Source organism: Miniopterus natalensis, chromosome 21 (genome assembly GCF_054644295.1).
Source record: "Miniopterus natalensis isolate mMinNat1 chromosome 21, mMinNat1.hap1, whole genome shotgun sequence".
In the NCBI taxonomy this organism is placed as follows: domain Eukaryota; kingdom Metazoa; phylum Chordata; class Mammalia; order Chiroptera; family Miniopteridae; genus Miniopterus; species Miniopterus natalensis.
The window spans coordinates 10,342,937-10,360,263 of record NC_142101.1 but is presented as its reverse complement, the minus strand read 5'-3'; the positions used below and the strand labels follow the sequence as shown (position 1 = coordinate 10,360,263).

At 39.4% G+C, this 17,327-nt stretch overlaps 1 protein-coding gene across 1 annotated transcript in view; it reads right to left on the bottom strand.

The window, feature by feature from the left end:
- SDCCAG8 (SHH signaling and ciliogenesis regulator SDCCAG8) overlaps positions 1-17,327 on the bottom strand; it is a 155,362-nt gene that overhangs the window by 125,936 nt on the left and 12,099 nt on the right. The window contains exons 4-8 of the mRNA XM_087828849.1: positions 17,129-17,242; positions 13,569-13,694; positions 8,648-8,788; positions 6,037-6,101; positions 4,205-4,393 (exon numbers count right to left, since the gene is read on the bottom strand). Coding sequence (XP_087684975.1) covers positions 4,205-4,393; positions 6,037-6,101; positions 8,648-8,788; positions 13,569-13,694; positions 17,129-17,242 — 635 coding nt within the window. The remainder of the gene's footprint in view (positions 1-4,204; positions 4,394-6,036; positions 6,102-8,647; positions 8,789-13,568; positions 13,695-17,128; positions 17,243-17,327) is intronic.

The window sequence follows — 17,327 nt, the reverse complement described above, 5'->3', positions numbered from 1 at the left end:
CTTTTTAATTCTGCAAACTCTGAGTCATGATTTAACAGATTATAAACTCTGTGTTGGAGCTGCTTTCAGAATTAACCAGTGACTCCATTTAAAAAGATCTCTAACAGATAAAGTGGTTTAAACTATTTGTGGCATTTGGAAAGCAGCCATATTTTTTAAAATATGTAATACTGAACAAAGATACAATTATTAACAGTTTCATAAAAGCTCTTTCTATTAAAAAAAAAAAGATTGCTGCAGGTATCATAAAACTCATGGGAGCATGGGAATCTTTATTTTAGAATTTTCGGATGTGTTTTAAATTGAGAAATATAATTTACTTTGCTTAGTTTTTTGTCCTAAAGGAAATGAAAAAAAGGACTTACATATTTTTAGAAAACATAATCTAGCACAATGATTATGTGAAAAAGTGGAGGGGGCAAAGCAAATTATTCTAGTTATGTAATAAATAAATGCAAACAAAACTGACCTTATATTTATTTAAATTTTTAAATAAGCTCTAACACAAACAGGGACTAGCTTCATTGAGAAGATGCAATCCAACTGGAACCTATAATTCTAGAAGGAAATAAAGTCACTCTTAAGGGAAGCAAGTCTAACACCTACTGAAAAAACCAGCGACAGCTCAATGCCACCGTTACCTGTCCCTGACACCATGACATCATCAGAGCCAAGGTTGCAAATAAGAATTAACAAAAAGCTCAGTGTTTATAAGTAAGTTAGCAGATCACAGAAGAATCAAAATCTATCAGATCTGTGTCTCAGTATATCCCCTGCTGAGTAACCACACGGTCGATGCTCGAGGAAATCAACAAAAGAACAAATGAATGAACAATGACTGGGCTCCAGGAGGGCGTCAAAGAGGTGACATAAAACTCTCTCCCAGTTCTCATATCTTATGAACTAAATTTAAAAGGTCAGCAGACTATTTAGAATCGGAAACTAAAGAGTTCAGTGGCTCTGGTTAAAACAATTTCAGAATATCAACTCACCAACTTCAGCCTATCCAACCACAGAAAATCATCCAAGATAAACCTCCAAACTCTGACGTCTTGCTAAGCTCATCACTCAGCAGTAAGACCCTAAAAGGATTTTGCTAAAAACCTGTGTGGCCACTGGACTGACACCCCCCGATTCTCTATAAGAGAAATGTGCTCTCCTGCTCTACGGCCGCCATCAGGAGAGACGCCTAAACTTTCTACACTTAGGGGTGTAGGAAGCCATTTAGGCAATTTAGGGTCATCCACTCAGTCACTACATTTTTGGTTTTGTCTTGTTTTGTTTTGTTTTGTTTCGACTCAGCCAGCCCATGTCCCAAATAGCAAGCACTGACAGACAAACGAAAACAAAAAACCAACTCTGGGCACATTAGCCCTGCCCTTGGCACAGGGCCTTGCCTCTGTCCCATTCTTACATTCACCTGGCTGTCACCTTCTTGGTTCTGCTCCATTTTCAGCTCCTCACGACTACTCATCATTTGCCCCCAGAAACAGTCAACGCAGCCCCACAGGGTAACCACTCAGTCCCCAGGCCCTCCCGCAGCCAGGCCAGTGAGCCTCTCACAGCGGGGACTTGTACAGATACACATGATGTCACAATGGGGGAGGGAGAAAACAGTTCTCCAAATTACCATCTTCCATGGCAAAGGTGGGTGAGTGTTTAACACCGTGTAGATGTTGTGATACGTGATCAGGGAGTCTTCTGGAGCCCAGTGAGCCAATAAGCGCCATCCCAGCAACTCTATGGCCCACACGCAAGAGCAGCTGGGGCAGAAGATGGGGGAAGGAGCGTGGCGCTGAGTTCTGGGCTGAACTACCGAGCACGTAGTATTTAAGGGACTCTGAGCAAGCAGGACTGAGCAAGTCCATGAACAACCTTGGCCAAGTGTTCGAAATAAGCAAAAGAGAGACTTGATGTTATCTATACACACACACACACATAAATATACATATATACATACATAAATATACATATATATATATTTATATACATTCCCCCCAAAATGTATACACACTGATAGCTCAATTTTGAAAATGAAATGTATTTTCATAAACACTACCTTTATAATTATTCAAAGTGTGTGTATACATTTTGGGGGGACACTATATGTATATATGAGCTTTATCCTGAAATCCAGAGTGCCTAAAGAATGCCTGTAATTCCCAAGTTAGTCCACAGTTATGACCTGTTTTAAGCGTTATTAAGCATCATTGATAAGTATTATCACTGTTTTTGAAAAGCAAGTCTAGAAAGCTGACTTCAGCATTTCCCAGTTCCTCATTTCTGGGAAGTCCCTGCCACAGTCTTTCAATGCCAAGTTTACAGAACATGGCTGATGATCCACCCCCAAATTACGAGCGGGACAAAAGTCCCAGGACAGTACAGTAGTAGTCACCTCTTCTCTCTGAAAAGTGAAACTTCTCCAGGCACCAGGAGCTGCAGAAAGAAACTTAATGCAAGCAGTTCCATCCTGATTACATTCAGAGGTATTTTGATCATAAAAAGAGATTATTGTTTCTCTGACTTGCCTCATGGTCTGAGCGAAAGGCAGAAGCTGAGAAACACCATGAGGACTTCAGATCAACTTTTCACATCTATCCGATGTCATCAGCAGTTGTTAAGTACACTCTCCAAAGAGTCCCTAAGGCCCTAACAATACACACAAACACTTGGGTGGTCTGGTCTCCTTTTCACATGTGTCATACACAATTCATTATATGCTTAAAAAATCAACAAAGGAGCTTAAAGCTGCTATCAAAATACCACGTGTCCAACAGAGGCCAGGAAACTCTTTGACTTATCATATTTGGGGTATGATTCTTTTAAATTTCATGTTAAAGTCATGCAGGAAATACACTCATTGAGGGGTCATGCTGCTAATTCTGCATAAAGCTAGAAATACAACCTACAGAGCGCTGGCTGCTCTTCAGAGTCAGCACAGCTCTGAGAATTCAGCATTCTGCATTAGTAAGTGAAGGAAGCCGAACACCAGCTGAGGCCAAGAATCAGATAGACAAAGATTTTCATTGACAACACGAGCAGAGACCTTCCACTGTGTGCTGTTATTAACGTAGAACATGAGCCAATGACATGCTGACAAAGCAGAAAATGGAACTGAGAAGGCTGACATTTATTTTAAGAGGCTAAGAGCTGAAACGTAAGAATAGAGACGAAGGACTATATAACGGAGCAAGAATCTAATTTCAAAGTGACTGCCAGACTTGGAATCCATGTAAACATAGTTGCTTCCCTTTCAAATATTTTTCTCATGACCTACGAGGATAATATAAAAGGCAATATAATAGAAGAAAAAAACCCTGTGCTTTTTGTTGTTGGCGGTGGTTGGTTTTGCTATTTAGTTTTTTTTGTTGTTTATTTATTTATTTTTTTTAAATTTTATTATTGTTTAAAATATTACAGATGTCCCTTTTTCTCCCCAATGACCCGTTCCACCCCGTTCCTTCCCCCTCCCAAGTCCCTCTCCCCACCATTGTCCATGTCCTTGGGTTGTGCATATATGCACATAAATTCTTTGGTTACTCTCTCCCCCTCCACTCACCCGCCCTCCTCCATCCCTCTGACATTCATCAGTCTCATCTATGCTTCCATGTCATTGAATCTATTCTGTTCATCAGTTTATTAAGTTCTTTAGATTCCACGTATAAGCGAGATCATGTGATATTTGTCTCTCTCTGCCTGGCTTATTTCACTTAGCATAATATTCTCCAGGTCCATCCATACTGTCCCAAAGGGTACGAGATTCTTCTTCTTTACAGCTGCGTAGTATTCCATGGTGTAAATCCCACAAAAGCTGCTATTTAGTTTTAAACTCTGTCTCTTTTTTATCTGTGTAACTCTTTTTTTTAATATGTCTTTATTGATTTCAGAGAGAGAAAGGGAGAGGGAGAGAGAGAGAGAGAAACATCGGTGAGAGAGAACCATGGGTCAGCTGCCTCCTGCACGCCCCCTACTGGGGATCGACCCCGCATGTACCCTGACCGGGAATCAAACCGGCGACCTTTCCGTGCACACATGGCGTTCAAACAATTGAGCCACACCAGCCAGGGCTGAAAGAACCATCTTATCTGAAGCTTCGCAGTGATCACACGTTAGAGATTCAGCATGGGGATAAAAGAACACAATCCCCTTTAAAGATAATACTCCGTGTTGCCTAAGACTCCGCACATGGAAGCACGTTACTTACCTAGTCAGCCTCTCAATGGTCTGCATGTGAACATTACTGTGGGTTTGGGAAAGAACAGCTTCATGCTGAGCACATTTCAAACAAAGACCACCAACTCGGTCAGAAATATTAGCAGCAAGAAGAGCCTCTTTGTGCTTCAGTCGCTCTTTAAGATCTTCACATTTTTTCTGGGATTCCGCTAAGTCTTTCCTGAAAAGAACAGGAGAAAATTCCAGTAAATGGCTACGTAGGAGGACAGTATTTCCCAATGCATCACCAGTGCTGTTATTTATGGGTGTGAACCTTATGAGGTGCTTTGCATACAATAACTTATTAATTCTTACCACCACCCTGAATTCTAGGTGTGATTATCCTGACACTTGGAGCGAAATGAGACTTGAATATATTAAACACTTAGCCCAAGTTCTTGTAAAATTAGTTTGCTGGTGATATTGACTCTCTTCTCAGGATCCCATTTCTATCACATATGACCCACAAAACAAAAATAAAACTACAAATGCGAATTCTAAACAGTTTCATTTAATAACGGGGTGGTGCGATCTAACACAACACCCTTGAATTGAGGGAAATACCCGATTTCCAGTGTTAACCTCTTAAAACTGATAGAGTAGCTTAAAGGGCCACAGAAAGGACATGAACCCTATTATTGTCAGTTTTCTTCACAAGGGAAGAACATTAAAAAGTTACCAAGTTATACAAAGAGCTGTTTGAAAGACAGTGGGCTATGGAAAGAACTAATATGGAACTTTCCAGTCTTAAGATTTCATAAGTAGCAGGTATTAGCTGGAAATATTCCGCTTGGTAAAAAAAGAAAAGGAGGGCTGGGGGGGCTGAGAAATTGTGTGTGTGGAGGGGGCTGTTTGTTTGTTTTGACTTAACGGAATTGTCCTTGGATGATGTTTTCCTCCACGTTTTGTCAAGTCAACTTGGGCAACTGAGCTTCCTTGACAGACATGCCTTTCTATACAATAAAAAGAAACTTCGTAGCTTCAGAAGGAGAGAGTTGCCCTTAAGTTCCTGGACTCCTAAAGGCAGGCACTTTATCTCTGGCTCCATCTACTCTCTGCTCCCAGTTTCTATTCTATTCAGGGATCTAGAGCTGTCCCAACTTGCTCACTGTCACAGAGGGGAAGCCAATGATTAAGACACCTGGCTGTCACACTCTCCCTCAACTCTTGGGACCTGGGGGCTTTCAGGCCGCCTGGGGAAGGTGGGAAAGATCCACAGGCGATCTAAGGACTGGAAAAGTTAATCTCATGACAGTCTGAAATTGAAAATAAATGGAGCTGGTTTTTTTGCTCTGTTTCAAAGATAATATCTCAGGCATAATAAATGTTCTTTTTAAGTATCACAAAGAACAAGTCTGACTTTCAAAGGCTTTATGAAAAGATCTTTGGACTCACGTTCCAAAGTAAAAGGGTCTCCCTGACTATTTGTGACAGGTGCATTATTGCTGCAATTTTAAAATTAAATGTGTTAGATAAAGAATAAAACTCTTACATATAATTTGAAAACTAGGGTGCTTTATTTTCACTATTGATTTTAAAAGTTTAATTTCTATAAGAGCAGCTAGTGATTCTTATTTCTATCAGATGATATGACTGAGGAAAGAACAAAACTGATAATCTAGTTCACAGTTTTTTGAAATATTTGGAAAAGGACTTCACCATGTTAGGCCCCCTGACCCCTTAAACAATGTGAGAGGATGTCTTATACTGCGAGCAAAATGCCACCAAGTCAGTCTTAAAAAACTGACATTTCAGCGACCGTCCAAATATATTTCAAGATCATTGTGCTTTTGCTATGACTTTATACGGATGGTGATACTTTACCTCAAGAACCTCAACTGAGATTCCAGGATTTCACACTTTTCCTCATAAGTAAGTTTCAGCCTCTCCTTCAGAAAAGAAAGAAAAAAAAAAGTACATTTCTTCCATATCCTCTGTTTTATAAGCAAATTTTCATTATTAACATTAAACTCAATATTTTTTCCTGGGAGGAAAACTAATGTGTCCTATTCCACCAAAATTTTCTGTATTTATTGAATGGGGACCTGCACAGAACGACTGGGTCATAAATGGCAATTACTGACAAAAGAGTTTTTTTCAAAATTGCATAAATGAGGTCTTTAAACAGTGTGATGCTGGGAGTAAAAAATTATAGGCAATAAAGTCAGTGAGGACAAAGATCAGATCCTACTAGAACCCCCTGTTGCGATTGCTACGTATCGACACACAATCAATGTGTGTGTATGACATGCGAATGGGCGAATGACACAAGAGAGCTGACAAACCCCATGGTGACAGATCAAACTATCTACAAGCCCCTGCTTGCTACCCTTTCATTCAACAAATACAGACTGGGTATCGAAGGTGAAGATGCCACAAGGAACCTAGAGCCTAGGAGGGAATAGAAAAGCAGATGAGCTTTCCATTACACACAATCCATGCTAGCAAGGTGCAGAGGGTGAAATTACAGGAATCTGTAATTCAGCCCAGAGAAGCAGAGAAAACTTCAAGGAGGAGCTGCTAAGACAAAAAGCACGATTTCCAACAGAGCAAAAGGCACAGAGGCTGGAGATGTAAAATGCCAGGCGGAAGAGTGGGTAGAGATGGGTTCAATAGGTAAGGTTAGGCCATGGGAAGTAGAAAAATATTAAGACCTTTATTTAGACAGCTCATGTAGTCTCCATATGGTAGAGGCGTTGGATGGACACTGAACACTATTAATCAGATTTGAATCTTAAATCACTCAAGTGTGGGGAAAGGGAGACCAATAAAAAAGTCATTGCAAATACATAGGTAATAGATAAGCACATGGACCAGAGTCATCAAGCAGGACAGACAGAAAAAAAAGAATTTATAAAGAGCTATATAAAATTGACAGAATTTTATCGTGGATTAGACATGGGGGAAAAAGTCATTAAAACTAATCCTGAATTTGTGAATTGAGCGGCCAGGTGAATGTTGGTGCTAAAGGTTTGTTCAGAGTTATTAGGCAGATAAAATGGAATCATAAAAATATTCAACTAATTCAAAAGAAGGCAAAAAGAGAGGAAAACGGAAACAGAATAATAGATGGAGGGGGAGGCGGGAAGAAGCCAAATAGCAAGATAGTGAATTTAAACTCAAGTGTACAAATAATCACATTAAAAAGGCAGATATTGTTAGATTGGATAAAAAAGCAAAATTCAGCTACATGTTTGCCACCAGAAACCCACACTAAATGTGAAGACACAAATGTGTTCAAAGTAAAAGGACAGCAAAAATACACCATGCTAACACCAAACAAAAGAAAGCAGGGTCAGTCAAAATACAAAAATATACATAAGTGCTTTTCTCTACACCAGCAATGAGGACTTAGAAAGTGAGGGGAGCAAAACAGAGGGGAGGGGAAGGGAGGGGAGAGAAAGGAAAGGAGAGGAGGAAAGAAAACTACCAAGAGAGAAGGCAAGTCATAGAATGGGAAAATATATGTACAACAGATACAACCAACAAAGGGATTGTGTCCGGAACATATAAAGAAGTTCAAAACACAATGTCAGATGATTCGAAATAATAAGTAGACTATTTGAACAGGCACCTCACAAAAGGGGGCATCAAATGACCAATAAACACATCAAAAGACATTCAATCACATGAGTAATCGGAGAAACACAAGTAAAAATCACAATAAGATAGCACTACAAGCCCAGTGAAAAACTGACAATATGATGTGTTGGCAAGAACATGAGCAATGGTATCACTCGTGCTGCTGAGAGACGTCTAAACTGGTAAGCGCCACCTTGGAAAAGTTCTCCCTAACCTCCTCAAGGTCAACATACACACGCGTACCTACCCCAAGACCAACAGTTTCACTTCAAGGCACTTTCCCAGCATGAATGCGTGCAAAGCACACCGTAGACATATAAAAGAATGCTCACAGCACAAACATTCACAATAGCCCCAAACTGGACACAATACAAATACACATCGACAGCAGCCTGGGTGAATGAATTGTCTATGTTCATACTGTAGACCCCGCAATGAAAATGAGCAAACTGCCCCCACATTCAACTTGCATGAATCTAACAAATATAACGTTGACTAAAATGAGGCAGACACCAAAAAATACATACTGTGTGACCCCATTTACACAGTGTTTAAAAACCAGGCAAAAATGAGCTAGAATGGTTAAGGATCACGCATAGGCAATTTCCCTAAAAGTCAAGATACTGATTAGCTGTGGGGGGTGAGGAACGACAGGAAAGTGGACAGTGGACAGTGCTGACGGCTACACAGCACCGGGAACGCACCTAATGCAAATGAGTTGTACGCTTAAAATGCTAACACGGTACATTTTAAAAGTATTAAAGTGTTAAATTGTATGTTTTGTATATTTACCACAATAAAAAAAAAGTACAGAAAAAGTAGATGCGTAACAGAAGAGCACCCAAATACTCACCAGCTCTAGCTTCCACTTCTTAGCCTCATCAGCAGATGAGGCGCTGATCCTCTCTGCATTGCTATGGGACAACGACTTCTTGGCAGCCTCCTGCACCCCAGAATCTTCACCTGTTGTAATCCAAGAATTCTGCAAGTTTCCCTAAAATAAAATGTGCCAGTAACTGCCGTCAACATTTCCCTTTACGTCAACATGCATGCTTGACGAATGGAATACTGATTCTTATCTGGGATGAAAGAGTTAAAAAAGCAGATGCTTCCCAACTACAAACCAATGATCATTTTACATTTTCCAGCTACTGGAGTCATATTCCACAGCAAGTACTACAAAGTCAAGTTCCTACCGGTACAGGCAATGATGTAAATGAGCAGAGAGGCCTGGAAGTCATGTAGTCCACAAACGAACTTGCCCCTTAACTTCTCTGAGGACATATACTCTTGAAACACACAGCCCGCTCTTAGTTTGCCTTTCATTTCCCACTTTACCTAAAGGCATGACTAATAATAGTTGTTAATACATATGGCGTTTACTTTGTGCCCAACACTGTTTATGGGCTTCACGTATTAACTCATTTCATCATTACAACAGCCCTATAAGTTTCATCGTTATCTCCATTTGATAGATGAGGAAACTGAGTCACACAGAGTCACTTCCTAAGTTACAGAGCTAAGAAGGAGCTAATAAGTGGCATAGCTGGGATCTGAACCCTGGCCATCTGGCTCCTGAGTTCACGCCCTAAACCACTATGCTTTCTGCCTTTCCAGAAAAATAGTTATCTTCAATAAGTAAAACAGGGCATGGTGACAATCAGAACTGACATGTAGCCTGCATGCCCAGGATTCAAAAGGAATGGTAGGGACCACAACAAACCATCTAAAAGAAGCAGCCATTACCAGTTCCAGTCAGTAGCTGCCATGTGTGAATGCAAACTCATATTTCCAAAATACTTTTTAATTAAAAAAAAAAAAAAGCCAGATATCTGGCTTTTCATTTGAAACATTGTTAAGTATTGGCTCAACATTCGTCAAAGAAACAAAACAGGTCCCCAGATAGAATCTGGTGAACCCACGGTCAGTCTTCCACCTCGGCACCTTCTCAACATTCTATGAAATAAGCAGCCCAGAGATCTGCATGACTTATGTGTGCAGCCAGCACCAAAATACTTACATTAATTCAACAAATAACAACTGAACTCTTGCTAAGGGCCCAAGAATACATTACTACCCACAAGAGAGGACAGGTCCGCACACACAGAACTCTACTGCAGTGTCCTATCGTGCAGAATGTGGTCAAGAATTCCTCCAAAGTAGAATTCTGAGATTCTGTTCCATGTTCTTCTGGAAGGGCCGTCTAATGCAAACATTTCTGTATAATACCTACTATCTTCAGACTCTGTGCTAAGAGCTCAGAGGGTAAAAATAAGCAAGACCGATCTTACCCTCAAGGAGTTTAATGAGGGAGACAAACACCTACGCAGATCATTTCAATTAATAAGCTAAGTGCCGGGCCAGAGGAGTGCGTGGGGACCATGCCGGAACAGAAGAGGGCCACTAAGAGCAACGGGAGATTCAAGGAAGGTTTTCTGGAGAAGTGTAGACACTGGTATGACATCTTGAAGGATAAATAAGAGTAAGCTGCGTGGGAAGGGCTTGCCAGGAAAAGAGGACATCATGAGAGAAGTCACAGAGGCGTGCAATGGGCTGGCTGCAGGGGACTCAGGCAATTCAGCATCATGAGACGTAGAGGCACAAGGCGATGGGTGTCAGGAGGTGAAGCTAGATCAAATAAGGTCCTGGAAAGCATGACATCATAAGCTTGACCTTGACTCCGTAGATAGAGACAAACCTCCCAAGACCGGATGGCATTCAAAGTTGCCTTGTAGTGTAAACATAAAGCAATAGAGAGAGTGCTACTAATTTCCTATGGAGAAGCTGGAGACAACATGGAGACCCTAGATCCCTAACTTATGATGTAAGCATTGTCCTTCTTTGGAAGGGAGTGCTGGGCTAATTGACACTTTGTTCTTTCACAGATAGCTCTTAAAAACTTGAATGGTATCTGACCAAGGTTTTAGAAACCTAATTACAGTTACATCCCTGAAGATCGCTGAAAACCTTTCATTTCTTAATTGAGGGGAGAGGTTGGTAGTGAAGGGGATGAGACTAGACATGGGAAGAAATGGCTCAGAAGTTTGCTACTTAAAAAAAATCTCCTAGATCTTTGAATGAGTACACAAGCTGAAATTTCAAGCCTATTTTAATATTATTGTAATTTTTGAACTCTCACAAAAAGCCCTCCATGAAGAGAAATTTTATAAGAAAAAGTGATGAGAAGTGAACATGGAAATGAAATATTCTTTAAACTTTTTCAGTTTTTAAAAATAATCTGCTTGCTTCTTTGACTTCTGGGTCATACAGACTAAAGGTTAAAGGTCACGTAGGCTACCATTCAAGCCCAAGGTTAAAACTCAGAGATTATGAGGAGGCTCTTCTCTTCCGAGGGGATTCTTTTATCCCCAGCAAACAAAGATGGTTGGGTCAATATTGACAAGCTATTACTAATTTATGCAAACAGGTAGCATAATTGGAGGCTAGATGGGTGGATGTTTGAGTCCTAGCTTTGCTATTTTCTAGCTTTGTGACATTAGACCAGTTACTTTGGTCACTTAACCACTGTGTACCTTAAGTTACTCATGTGAAAAGAGACATAATTACAGTGCCTTGTGTGGCTAATGTAAAAGTGAAATAATATAATGTAAATAAAGTGCTTGGGATAGTGCTTGGAACATCATAACCATGTAGTCATCAATAAATAGTAATTACTGCTATATAACAATTTAAATTCTTTTTCAAAAGAAGGCCTAAAGGAACACTGAAAATCTATATATTCAAATCCACCAAGAGCTTTCACAAGATCTACCATTTGTATGGCAATAGACTCATTAAAAAGAGTTCAGAAAAAAAAGAAGATACTTTCTTTTGAGCTGTTTATATTTAAGATACTCTAAAAAGTTTCACTTGCATTTCCACACATTTTCCTTAATAGAGCAGCCTGCGTGGGTTGCTGAAATGCCTCGATTCACCCACACAAGTACAAAGTGGGGGTGACAATAGTGGAACGACAGAACAGCACAGACGGCTAACACTGAATCGATACCAAGGTCACCTGACACATCTGCAACAACCATGGCAACATTTGCCTTATATTCTAGCTCATGGGAATGTGTAGAAAAAGCAAAACCTCTCCAGGAGCTGGTTCTTTCTTTCACGGAGGCTGCAGTTTTCCTTAGCAAGTCCCCTTTGTTCCCAAGGCCAAGCACGTGTGCTATCGGCACCATTTCCTTCCCCCTCTGCATTACTCACTCCTCTTGCCCTCTGGTTCACTTGTCTGCCTAATTTCCTTTCTCGCTTCACTTCCCCTTCTCCCACTTCTTTGCCATTGTATAAATACTGAAGCCTCTGAATAACTGAGTCACCGTTTGCTAAGTGACTACACATTTGGAAGAAAAGCAAAAGAGTATATTTACTTTTAAAATGAGCTACTTCTAAGTAGTTTTTGTATGGTTGTGTCATCTTCAAATTGATGGTAAAATAATATGCAACTAAGATGGACTTTTTAACTAATGATAGTAATAATATAATGATAGAATTATTTAGAAAAAGACATACAGTGAAGAGAAAATTGCTGATCATAAACTGAAATGTAATTGGAGAAAAATAAACTGAAATACTAATCATGTCTCTTCATTATTCAAAGTTAACACAATCAGCTGCTTCTAAAGAGCAAATTCTAACACATTATAAATGAAACCTCAACAATTTCACAAACAAGAATTAGAGGACATCTATGTAAAACATTAAGCCATATCTTTTCTTAACAGAACTAATTTACTAATGACAATTACATCAAAACCACCAAAAGCCCTTGCAAAGCAAAGCTGCAACAAGCAAGCATGAAAACTTCCCCATGGAAAGCTGAATTTGTCTCAAAAAGCAGAACAAGCTCTGATTAACTGCATCCCATTGCAAGAATGAAAAACATTTTCAAGGGACAAGTATCTCTGACAAGTCATAAAGAGATACTAAGTTTAAACACGATTTAAATACCATCGCGAGAATTAGAGAGATCATTTCATCCACTGTGGCTCTAACTGTGATCCTCTAAATTAGAATCACTTAGGCAACTTGTTAAAATTTCCTATTTCTAACTCAAAGACTCAACCTGTTAAATTTTCACGTTTTTTTACTCAAAGACTCAACCCAGACCAACTGAATCAGACTCTCAGGGGATGGAGCTCTGACAAGTATCCAAAGTGATTGTTATTCACATTAAAAACTGAAAACTGCTAATAATAGGTGAATTTTCTCAAATTGCCAATAAGCAAACAGAGGGCCCATGAGGTTAAGCCATGTGTGAAAGTCCTATAAAATTACAGCATTTGCTGAACACCTGGTTTATTGGAGACAATGGGAAGACGACCATTCTGATTCTTGGACCTTCAGGCCAGTGTTCTTTCTGCCTCGCCACGCTGCCAATTGGACTCAGTGGAATTCAGAGCTCAAGAAAAATTTAGAGAAATATAACAGAGACCTAAGTGACAGCTTAGAACAGTTTCTGGATTTAACAAAAACTTCCCATATAACACGCTTCCTGCTTTCAGCCCAGCTCTTTCCATATGGAAAAAGCATAAACAGTATGCTCAGAGAGGAAGCTGGAGCAGATATTAGGCATCACTGCAACATTTCATTTGAGGATTCATCCCACCCCAGTGAATTTTAATGTTTGAGGCCCCAAGCGAATATAAGCAGAGTGCTTTTGCCAAACTTCAATGAGGAGAAAATCGAAGCAGGTCAGGAGGCTAGGGAGGGGCAGGAGGGAACATTCAAACAAAAATACAATTGTGGTTTTAAAAAATGCTCACAGATGCATCCAGAAGTGTTTGTTCCCTCATCGCTTCCTCTTGTCTTTGAGCTTTCAGCTCTTGTTGGAGCCGTTCATTGTCAAGCACAACTACCTGCACCCTATTTTTCATTCCAGAGAGTTCCTCCTGCAAAAAGCAGAAATGGATACCAAATACATTAAGCATTTTTAGGCAGTGTTTTTATTTGTTGACTACAAGACAATTCAACATGGTATAAAGCATGGAAGAGTTATGCTCTCTATCCATTTTCTGAGGTACTATAATTATATTTAGGCAAACAAAATTAGTTAACAAACAAAGAGAAGGCTGGAGGTGTGTAGTCAAGGGCCTGCTAATGGTCTTTTCACAGAAGTGTGTGGTCTCTGACAATTTTTTCTCCAAGGGATTAAGGCTTATAGAAGGCTTTAATTAAAGGGGTTATCTAAAAGACTTTTATGAATGAGGTAAACTGCTGAAAACTAAGGTAAGATATATATTACTCATGCTCAAATAGTGATATCTTGTTGAAAACTGACATAGGACTAAATAGTAAACACAGGTCTCTGCGATTAAAAGGCCTGGAACTTTATAATGATTATCTATGAACTGGTAGCCAGATGGAGGGAAATTATGAATGAAATACTTTGGTGGAGAACTCTTAAAGAGTATTATACTAGCCTTGCAGGGTGTAATATAAGGAATTACAGAGAAGTCACAATTAGAATAGCTGTTGAGTGGCATCTCATTTTCTGAAAAATGCCAAAAATGATTGATATATTGATGGTACAATACTTAACTTAATCTTCATTACTAGTGTAACCAAAAACTATTATGCAAATTTCATTCAATTATTTTATTCAGAAAAGAAAACCAAAGCTGTCATTGAAAGCTGTAATTTAAAAAATATTGCAGACTTCCAATTTTGGGTCTGGCACATAGTATCTCACTCCCACCTTCACAACAAGAAAAGACTGAACAAGTTGGAAAATCAATGACTCTTCTTAGGGTCATCAGAGAACTGAAGTCACAAGAAAAACTTTCATCCCCAATGTTGGAGAGACAGACAGGTGCTCCTGAGAACCACCACCCACCAGAGCTGAAGCCCATGAGCAGAAACTTCCAGCGGATTGAGTGCTGGGGTAGGGACATGGAATGTGTAACTGATGAAATGCTCATTGTAGACAAGGTTGAGAGTTAACTCTAGAGGGACCCAGTGTTGGGGGAGGGGGAAAATCCTACACTTTTGTGAGTTTTATCTCTAGGACACCAGGTTCTTATAGCAAACACTAGAGAAACATCCCCTCATGCTTCCACCAGCAGGAGAGGAGAAGCAGCCATTCTGAAATATGCCCAAAGCATTCTGTTCTTCTTAACTAGGCCTGCCTTGGGAGAAACTATTTGACCAGAGCCTAAGTAACTGTGGTTTTTTTCAGGTCCTAACTGAACTGGGGGAAGAGAGATATCCATCTCTAGCTCCCTCTAGCCTTCCTGTCTCACTTAAAGGGAGAAGAAGACTGTCAAACGCTTGTGAAAGTCAAGGCCAAGGGGGCACAGGCAGACTAGAAAACAGACCTAATCACAGGACTAGAGAATGCTTCCCATGCTCCCAAATCTATCACCACATCAAAAGGGCTCCTATATAATAACAGGGGATGCACTAAAATAACTGCACATCTTACACCATATTTTAGAAGAATTCCCAAGGGAAGCCCAAAGACTAGAGGGGAGACAAAAACCAAGACACTAGAGGAAATTTTACCTCTCACACCTAGAGCAAGAGCAAACAGTAAACACAGCCTAACTCCTAGCCAAATAAACATAATACCTCACACTAAATGTCTATTTCCTTCCGTTTCTTTTACACAGTACATCATATCTAGTATTCAACAAGAAATTACAAGGTGTACTAACAGACTTAAAACATAATTTAAAGAGACTAAACCAGCATAGAACCAGATTTGGATATGGCAGAGATATTGGAATTATCAGATTGGGAGTTCCAAATAATTATCATTAATATGCTAAAGAGTGTAGTGGGAAAAGTGGACTACATGCAAGAATGGATGAGTAATGTAAGAGGAGAAATGAAACATCTAAGAAAGAATCAAAAGGAAATGCCAGAAATAAAAAGCATGGTAATAGAAATGAAGAATGCCTTGATGGGCTCATTAGTAGACTGGAGACATCCAAGAAAAGAATTAACAAGCTTGAAGAACTGTCAGTAGAAACCTCCCAAACGGAAATGCAAAGAGAAATAAAGAATGAGAGAGAACAGAATATCCAAGAATTGTGGGACAATTACAAAAGGTGTAACATGTGTGTGATGGGAATTCCAGAAAGAGAAGAAAGAGATCAAGGAGAAGAAATATTTGAAGCAATAATGCTCAAGAATTTTCTAAAATAAATGACAGGCCCCAAATCACAGGTCCAGGAAGCTCAGAGAACACCAAGCAGGAAAACACCAAAAAGCCTACACCTAGGCAAAGCATATCAAACTGCAGAAAATCAGAGACAAAAGGGAAATCTTTAAAGAAAGAAGGTGGGGTTGGGGGGAATTGTATCTATAGAGAAGCAAAGATAAGAATTATGTTCGACTAAGGAGAAAAGAATTGCAAAAGACATGTCTGATAAATGACGTATCCAAAATAAAAAGGAACTCCTAAAACTTAGCAATAAGAAAATAAACAACCCTATTAAAAAACAAGCAAAACACCTCAGCAGATACACCAAAGAAGATATATAAATGAAAAATAAGCAGATGAAAAAAGTTCATTACGTTGGAATTATCAGATTGGGAGTCTCTGTCACCAGAGAATAATTAAAATTAAAACAATGAGACACCACCACACACCTCTAATACTCTAAAATCCACACCACGGACAACACTCAATGGGGTAAGGACAGGATACAAAAATTTATCAGTAACTACTATAAGAATATCACATGATTTGATGCATTGATAATAAAAAATGAAAGAGAGAAAGAAAAACTAAAACAGTATCATACTTTTGGCTCCAATGGCATTAATAGCATTACTAAACTCCAGAGAGTCAAGCAATATAACTGTTCAGTGTTTCCAGCCATAGGCAACACATTTGGTTTCCTGATCACTGTTATCAGTGCTCCCATGGGCCATTCTCATCATTCAAGGTCAAGGTGAGAACCTTTATACTGACAAGGGGGCAGACTTAGTCTAATAGCTTAAGTCCCTGCCTGCTGCACACCAGCTTCAATAGGTTGACAAATGTGGGGGAATGATTGGGATTACTATTCCAAAGCATCTGCCATCAGCTGGACTAAAGTAAATGGAGTGGAAAGAAAAAATTCTGAAACACGAAATCATATTATCAAAATATTATGCATACTTTAGTTATGGATCCTGGGAAATTAAGCAATCAGAAATGACATACTCAAGGGTATAATCCCTAAGCCTGACACACATTAGTCTTTCCAATCACATAAGCGTGGTGATTGTCAACATGTTGCTATAAACATGAAGACTAATAATAGAAAATTCATACAAGGCATCATTAACATAAACTTTCATTTAGGTAGGTTTAAATTTTGAATGAGAAGCTTACCTTGCAGAACTTGACTTCTGCCTCTAAATGATGAATGTATTGGGACTGATCATGGATGATAGGGACGAGATTATGTATAGTAGGCATATTGGTTTCCTCACATTCTGATGACCTCTAAGGAAAAAACAACAACCAAGCATGTTTGGATTTAGGGAAAAAAATCAATGAATATCACTTCCATACTCAATTCAGATGTCAT